The following is an 8665-nucleotide window of genomic DNA, read 5'->3' on the forward strand; positions in this document are numbered from 1 at the left end:
ACAGGACTGATGTAAGATGTGGAACTTAAGGAGCAAGGCGTTATCTCAGTTCGGAGCTGGAACTGAGGGAAATGTGGGACACCTTCCTGGTATCTCTGAAGTAAGCGAGGCAGTGGCCAGCGTTTCCCATTTCAGGACGGCATCTGCTTTGCAAGGCCTTTTTAGTAATGGACACGTAGGAAGGAGAAAGGTGGCTTTTTCAGCCATGGCTAGCATTGGCTAGTAGCCGTGGCTATGCACCTCACTTATGTATGACCTAAGATTCATTCTTTGGTATCACCATCATCTTGTTTTTAATCATTCTACTAATTGATCCTGAATGGACATTGACTCTGATAATGTCATCTGACTTTTTTTTTTTTTCCTACACAGACCTTACTGTTAGTGAGCTTTGCATACAGCTTTGATGCACTAGGGAAGCTCTGATTTTCACAGTAACTGTCTTCTTTCTCTTTCTTTTTTAAGAAGAAACTTTCATACATTCCCTCAGTAATTTATCTGCATGTATGTGTTAATTTTGTTTTTTTGAGCATGTGTATCTGCTTCACTACATATCCCCTTTTTTTTCTCTTCCCATTGATCATAGAACAAGAATTTTTTTTTTTTTTAAGATTGATTTATTTCAGTGAAATGTGTAATTTCCCTGTTTGGTGAAATAAATTCCCATTTTCAACATTTAGTATGCAAGTTTGAATTTTATTCCTTTTGTAAGCTAGTGTAGCAGTATGAGAAGTTGTTGCAGAAGCAGTCTAAAAGCAAGTGAGAGCTGCCAGGGTTAGGAGGAAAACAAAGAATTGGGGTCAGTCTTGTCGAGGATCACCGTCTGCCCGGGCCTCTGAAAAGAAAGAGGTCAAGTCAGAATTCTGAGTCTGGCATCCTGCCACTGCCACCAGGGGGCTTTTCTTCCACAGTGGTGATGTTGGATTTAAATGGGGGTTGGGGGAAGGCACTGCCTTTGCATCTGAGGATGGGGGTTTGAGTTGGGGCTGTGTAACTTTGGGAAAGGCGCCTGGCACCGGGGAGTCCCGTTTCCTCACCTGCAAACCAGGGGGAGAGCTGCCCTGCCTCCCTCACGCGGGCAGCCTGATGGCAGGCCAGGGCGTGGGGTGGGTGCAGTGCTTTGCATGTTGTGGAGCGCCTTCCCAAGCAGGGGTTTCTGCCTCTTGAATCAGGGTAGAGTTGGGTGGTTTTTCACAAAGCAAAAGGGAATTCAAAACAAAACAAACTCTTTGCTTAACTGGCTGTGGAGTCTTCTGAATGCACTTGTAGCTCTAATTTCTTTTGTTTGTGAAGTAAAGTTACACAGTTACGGTACTTTCACACCAAATAATTTTTTACTCCCATGGGTCATGTTAGTTACATTTTATGATTAAGGGAATTAGGGTTCTACTGGGGCCCCAAAGCTAGTTAATATACTAGTTCTTGGGACACTGTGTGTGCTCTTTGAATACAAAGACTTTGTGCTCAGCCCACTCCAGAACCACTCACAAACAGCTTGTCCCACTCCTTGCAGTCATTTGGGAAAGCAGAATTAGCAGCCATCATTGAGAGGCAGGGGTGGCAGAAGAAAACTTCTCTGTCACCCTTAGAGTAGGCTCACATTTGGGACTGAGTGGAAACTCTGAATTGACCTTATCCAGGCAAGGACTTACCTTTGTCCTCTTCCCAAAGGATATCCTGAAGGAACTTGCCCAGGGACCTGCCATGCTGCTGGTACTGAGCCCCTGACAGCTTGATTCCGACGTCAAAGGGGGCATTGAACTAGGAGGGGGCAGGGAGGCCCAGTCGCGTCAGAGGTGGCACGCCCCGCCCCTACCCTGCACACTCACTCTAGCCCAGAGGAGGCCCTGGCCTCTCAGGCTCTCTGCGGAGGGAGGGTGCCCCAGCAGGTACTGCTGAGTGGCATCTCAGCCAGGTTTTCCTGTACCTTCTTAGGCCTGTGTCTCAACTCCCCTCACCATCTTTGGGATACTTACCTTGCAGTCTCTTTCCATATCTCCTAGACTTAGCTTCTAAGAAGCTTGCTAAAAAAGCTCTGGGCACCCCCTCCTAGAGCAAGTTCCCCTCCCCTCTCCTTGGAATTCTGGAAGACAAAAGGATGAAGGTTGACTGGTCAGTGGTAGAATTTCAGGCCCTGGCAGGGAGATTTTGGGGCAGGGGGACTACCCACTGGTGTGATGGTCTCTTCTCCTTTCTAGGCCCTCCACCTTTTCCTCATTTATTTTTCCTCTTCCCTTTCTCTTTCCCCAGGTGTTCCTTCCTCTCCTACACACATGCCTTTCTTTGTTCTGCGGGAAATCAGACAAAAAGCTGACCTTTGCTTCAAAAGGTGTTTTAAGCCCATTTCTTCTTTCTGTGCTTCAGTTTCTTCCCTTTTGTATTTTGGGCATTCTGTGATATGACTGATGGGAGCACAAAGGTTTGGATCACTGGGAACGAGTGCTCTCTGTTTGCAGCCACATCCTAGATTTTGTGTCCCCAGTAGACAGCTCAGTGCTTGGCACGTGGTGATCCCTGAGATGTCAGAATGAATCAATGAAGGAATCTTAGTGTTGGAAGGGAGCCCTGGGTCCTCTGGGCCTTTTGCTCCCTGCTCTCGGGGTAGGAGGTGTTATCCCCATTTTCAGATAAAGCAGTAGAGGTTAAATGACTTGCCTGAGGCCACTGGGGGAGGACCAGAGTGCGAGTCAGGCCAGCCCTGAGCCCCTTCCAGGCCCTAGCTGCTACCAGCTCCCAGTGGAGAGCCCTTCCTGTATCAGGTCTGGGTGAGCCACCCTGTCGCCACTGGGCAGAATCCTCAGTACCTCCTATCTTACAGATGAAGAAACAAGCTCAGATAAATTACAAAATCACAAATGGGCGGCGGACTTGGCCCAGTGGTTAGGGCGTCCGTCTACCACATGGGAGGTCCGCATTTCAAACCCCGGGCATCCTTGACCCGTATGGAGCTGGCCCATGCACAGTGCTGATGCGTGCAAGGAGCGTTCTGCTACGCAGGGGTGTCCCCTGTGTAGGGGAGCCCCACGCGCAAGGAGTGCGCCCTGTAAGGAGAGCCGCCCAGCGCGAAAGCAAGTGCAGCCTGCCCAGGAATGGTGCCGCACACACAGAGAACTGACACAACAAGATGATGCAACGAAAAGAAACACAGATTCCTGTGCCGCTGACGACAGCAGAAGCGGACAAAGACGACGCAGCAAATAGACACAGAGAACAGACAACCGGGGTGGGGGGGAAGGGGAGAGAAATAAAAAAAATAAATCTTTTTAAAAAAATCACAAATGGCTGTTAAGCTGCTCCCGTTATAAAATTTACTTTCCCTTTTTTACTGTGGAGGTGGAGTGGGTGGTGAACTATCATGATTAATTTTTTTTAGGAAACTTGGGTCCTTCCGTTCCCTCCTTTCAGTTAATTTTTCCTGCTCTACCCCTGTGGGCACCGTGGCCTTGTGAGATCACCTTGGCGGGCTTACTGGGAACCCTGTGAGCTCTGATCTGTGGAACTGCTGCACTGTCCAACATCCTGGCACTGCAGCGGGGCGAGAGGGCGTGGTGCCTGTTGGAAGAACTGCTTCATGTGCCTTGAGAAAAGCCCCTTCCCTCCTGTCCTCAGTGACCTGTTGCTGTGTGTGTGTGTGGTGGCGGGGGAGTAGGACTTTGTCTCAAAAGCCTTCTAGCTTGAAACTTGAATTTAGGAGAGAAGCTTTGGGGAAGAAGGCGGTGTGTGTGTGTGGGGGGGTGGTGCGAGGTGAGAGGGGCTGCACTAGGAGGGTCCAGGCTTTGGTCTCTGAGCACATCCTGAGCTCGGGGCGGTGTGGTAGGTCTCCCTGCCTGCGCCTCCCTCTAGCAGCCCCATGGCCTGTCGGACACTTTAGACTTCCAATTCCAGTTGAGGCTAGTGTGGGCCACTGCTTCCAAGGTCAGCTTTTAAGGAAACTGGAAACTCCCAGGAATCCCAGCCCTGCCTTGAATAATCAGCCAGCAAAACCTCTTCCCCACCCTCCACCCTGGCTAATTTAAAGCAATTCTGGCTGAAGCTGGCAGCCTTACCTGGAAAGTTTTCCTGGTTTTTAGCTAAAGGATTTGAAAACCATTCAAATGCGGCTCTGGTTTGATAAGTGAGGACTGGAGGCTCTAGTGAAGACTGGAGAGAGCAGGGTTTGAGGTTGGTGGACGGTTTTGATGGGAGAAGAGAGTGGCAGATAGCTCAAGGGAGGCCAAGGTAGGACACACTTGAGCTTGTTCTCTGGCAGGGAGAGACCACGAGAGGCTGCCCCTGCTCCCCGGCGCTCTGTCCGCCGGGCCAGTGTGGAGGAAGAGGAGTTTTGAGGCCTGGAGTCATCTCTGACTCTGACCCATCTCTTCTACTCCCTGGCTGTGGTACCTCAGGCAAGCGTGTGCACCTCTGGACTTTCTTACCTGGTCTATAAAATGGGGATAACAACATCAGCCCTACTCACCTCACTAGTTGTTGGAGAGATTAATGATACATAATAAGGATAACAAGTTGTAAACCTAAGAGTTCTGGTTCAGCTGCAGAGGGGTTTGCCACCTAAACGCTTGTAAAAGCCGTTCTTCCTCGGAACAGAGCTGCTCTTTCAGGAAGGTTACATGGGTAACCCCTAAAATCCCTGTATCCCCGCCCTTTCCCAATCCTTGAACTGTCTAAACTTTTTCTTGGCCCCATGCAAGATTTGTCAGAGCAAAAATTAACCTTAGAGAAGACCTGATTTGCTGCCTCCTCATCTCCAGAGTCTTGGCAAGCAGCCAGGTGACCTGTCCACCCCCAGGTATGGCCTTAGAGGCCCTGAGTGAAATAAATACAATATAGGGCTTGCATCCCCCCCAGCTCCCCATTAAGGAATTGCCAAACTGTTCTTGGTTATTATTCAGACTTGAAAGGAGTAAGGAGGAAAATAAGCCCTATTTCAGCCCTTTCCCTGAATGCCTTCAGTCTGACCAGCCGGCAGTTCCTAGATGTTTTTACCTGTTGGTGCTGTATTTGCTGCCTCTCCTTTAGAATTGCCCGGAGCCTGCCATCACCCCCTCTCCACACACACCTCTGTGTATGGCCCAGTTCTCACATAGCACAGTGACTTCTAGACATTTGTTGTCTCCTGCACAATCTTCTTAGAGCTCCATGCACAGCTCAACTCTTTCAGTGCTATTTTCTAATTCTTGAGTAGCTTGTAAAGAGGTCCTTTTCATGGCCGTCTCTCCCTCCTCCCCAAGCCCACCACAAGAGCATAAAACTGCAGAGGTACCCACTTGGATTTCCAGCTCATCCTCTGCCCCTTCTCCCTGACTGCCATCTTCTGGGTGGAGCCAGCCTTCTATCGCCCGGGGCTGCAGTTTGGTCGCTGGCTTCTTGGACTCCTTTCTCTGCTGGAAAGAGACCTTCTCTTCAGACCCGAAGCCCCATATCCTTCTGGAAGCAGAGTGAGGTGTGGGCTTAGGGTCACACCCAGAGTCTTCCTTGGTTCTCTGGGAGAAGGCTGAAGCCCAGAGAGGTTGAACCACTGCCCCAGGCCTCCTAGCTGGTTGCTAAACTTGAACGGGATCCCTCAGTCAGAAGCGGGGTGTTGTGGGGAGAGGTTCAGGTTGGCGGGGTAGTTCTCACCTGGGTTTTCTGGTGTTCGGGGCTCAGGAAACTGGAGCCCGCCCTGGCCGAGTCTGTCCAGAGCACACTGAGGAGCAGCAGGCTGCAGAGGGTCCCTGGGGAGAGCATGGCCTCAGCTGGGCTGGGGCTAGATGGGCCTGGGGGAGAGAGGGTCTCCAGGCAGCATGTCCTCTTGTACTCTCAAGGGGCCTCAGAATTCACTTGGGTGGAAGCCCACCAGAGAGGGTGGGGGGACTTCAGTCCCCTGAGTAGAGAAGCTCTTCCAGTCCCTGAGATTCAAAGGATATGTGTTCTGTCTTTCTCAAGACTGTTAGGAATAGAATGGTGGTGGGACTCGACAGAGGTCGCCCCAATGTTATTTGTCCCAGGCCCGAGGATTTTGTGCCAAGTTTCTTAACGAGAGATGGTGAAGCTGGGAACTCAGTGGTGGTGGGTGGGATGGTCCCTAAACCAAACTTTGTCCCTGAGTCGCCACAGTGACATGGGTTGTCCAGCCTCCTGTGTGCTTAGATGGGCCTGCTAAGGAGTTAAGTGAATGGCCAACAGTCACACAGTAAGTTAAACCTGTGAACGGACACACAGAGTTGAGGGTGCTTACCTGGGATTCCTGGCGCAGGTGGTTCCTGGGGCCTGTCTGGTCCCTATATAATAGGAGGCCCAGTGTTTGTTTTAAACAAGCCACCTGTCTCAGGGACAGCCTTGTTCCCCTGGGGCTGCTTTACATTCCTTGGGAACCAAAAAACACTCCCATCCTCTGGTTAGAAATCAACAATGGAGGTCAAGGTGCTAAGAGGAATTGCTAGGTTGGCTGGAGTCACACTATCTGCCAGCTGCCACTGGAAACTAGCATAGGGAGGTGCGCCAGGTGGTCCAGGCCTGGTCTGGATGGGGCGAAGGAGAGCGTGGCTCTTCTGGGGTGGGGTCCTGGCTTTGCTGCTGTATGACCTTGGCTAAGGCTTTCTCCCTTTGTGGGAAAATTAGGTTCCTTTCGCCACAGAGCTCTGAGACATTTTTAGGCCCCAACTCTCCTTAGTTCTCCGTGGCCTGATGATGGCCTAGCTTCCCCCGACCTCTGGAGCACCTCCCGTGAGCCAGGGGCTTCTGCCAGGCACTTTGCATGCTTGGGTAATTGTCACATCGGCCCACTGAGGGAGGTACCGTGTTACGGAGGGCGATGGTTCCTCTCCAAGGAACAGGTAGAGGATCACTTCAACTAGTGACTCAGCTCCTTTTTAGCCTCTTCCGGGTGGTGCATGGCGACTCCATGCTTGGCCTGGTGTTTCTTAACGTGCCAGATTGCCCTGAGCAGGATGCACCTGGGCAGGGGAAGCAGTTAGGAGGAGACTGAGGCAGTACAACAGTGTACCCTGACTTAAAGACCGACGTCAGGGTACATTGGGCTCTTGGAGAAACCGTAGGGACAGTGGCGACATAGGCTGTGCTGGACTGAGCCCTTAAGTAGAAGGTGGGTGACTTCAGTACCTCCTGTTGAAACATCCCTCCACCAGCCCACTGCATCCATCAGGATGTAAGCAAGTCCCCAGGAGCCCTCCGTAGCCCTAGCGGACCACCTGAGCTGGGCACTCTTTAGGCCCAGGGCTCAGAAGGGATAAGGGGTGGGGGAGAAGTGTGGAGAGAAACACGGAGTCCCCAGAGAACACTTGCACCTTTTTTCAAAGCCACCCCACTCTAAAAACACCTAACCTCCCTTCCCCCCAAAAACCCACAAAAACTGTGGTGACTAGGCACCCACTGAGACACGAAGCCTCGGCCTAACCATGACCCTGGAGGCCGCTGGGGCTGGAGCTGCCAGTGTTGACTGTAGATACCACCAGCCAGTAAACACCGCTGCTGCTGTGTTATCTTTGGGGAACAAAACGTGCCATGTGAGTGGAAACCACCGCCACCACATACCACAGAGTCAGGCTGGTGGAGGGAGGAAGATGGGGTAAGGAGCCGGCTGGACGAGGCGCTCGGCTCTGCCCTGTCAGACGCAGAAAGCACTAAATCCTCCCCCTCACGGCTGTGGAAGGTGGGGGTAGACACGGGCTGGGAAATGCACACAGGTCTGATCCGAGAGCTGGGGAAAATGCGGTTCAGGGAAAGGACTGAAGTATGGCTTTTCCCTCATTGCTTTCAAGTTTGTTTAATCGAGACCAGCTTGGCTACTTCCTGAGAGTGGGGATGCAAGCTCTGTACTGTCGCCTTCTCATAACTTAATAGGTTCTTAGCAGGTTTCCTTTAAAATTAAAAAAAAAAAAATTGGAGTACTTATTTTTAGATTTTTTTTTTACTTTGGTAAATTGTAGGCAACATAAAATAATTCGAATGATTTTTAAGTGTACAATTCTATAACATTAAATATGTTGACAATGTTGGATTGAAGAGAAGGGCCAAGGACGTCCTCAGCTGGGTTTGCTTGGGGCAACAGAACAGACAGACACACTGAACTAGGCCAGGAAGGAAGAGGGCTAATTCACCGGCAGGAGGCCAGAGATGCACAATCTCAAACTGGCCTCCCTGAACTGCAGAAATTCTAGTTTTTGATACTGTCTGGGTGCTAGTGAGTACTTGGGGCGGAGCTGGGCACAGGTTCCTTCCTAAGAAATGGTAAGGGTTGGACGGGGTGGGGTGGCAGCAGACCTGGTTGGGTTACAATCATCATCAGAGATCAAGGTTCTGCAACGGGAAAGTTCAGAATAGAGGTCAACCACAAGGTTTTTCATATGGATATGAAACGGGAGGGTAGAGTGCTTACCATCACAATAGCAGGTATACAGAAGGGTGAGCCTCGTTCTGAAATAACATAAACAAAGGTAAATTCAGTCTGGAATTACCATCACAAAAGTAATCATGCACAAGGGTGAGTCTAAGTCCTAAGCATAAACCCAGTGAGACCTGTTAGAATGACCATCACCATAGCAGGTCTAGGCTAAATCCTGCTAGTTTCAGCAATTGCAGGTATTAACCATTTTCTATTTTTTTTACATAGACACCTAAATAATTTTATAGTTATTTGTTAATTCTTTACCCTTGGTTACAAAGGTTT

At 50.4% G+C, this 8665-nt stretch overlaps 1 protein-coding gene across 1 annotated transcript; it reads right to left on the reverse strand.

Moving 5' to 3' along the window:
- Window positions 1–685: 685 nt before the first annotated feature.
- GHRL (ghrelin and obestatin prepropeptide) lies at window positions 686–5796 on the reverse strand. The gene is made up of 4 exons (XM_004452695.5): window positions 5617–5796; window positions 5265–5381; window positions 1653–1761; window positions 686–835 (listed from the first exon to the last, which is right to left on the reverse strand). Exons 1-4 carry the CDS (start codon window positions 5722–5724, stop codon window positions 801–803), a joined length of 369 nt encoding a protein of 122 aa, XP_004452752.1. The 5' UTR covers window positions 5725–5796; the 3' UTR covers window positions 686–800.
- Window positions 5797–8665: the final 2869 nt, after the last annotated feature.

The sequence above is a fragment of the Dasypus novemcinctus genome, chromosome 26 (genome assembly GCF_030445035.2).
Source record: "Dasypus novemcinctus isolate mDasNov1 chromosome 26, mDasNov1.1.hap2, whole genome shotgun sequence".
Classification (NCBI taxonomy): Eukaryota; Metazoa; Chordata; class Mammalia; order Cingulata; family Dasypodidae; genus Dasypus; species Dasypus novemcinctus.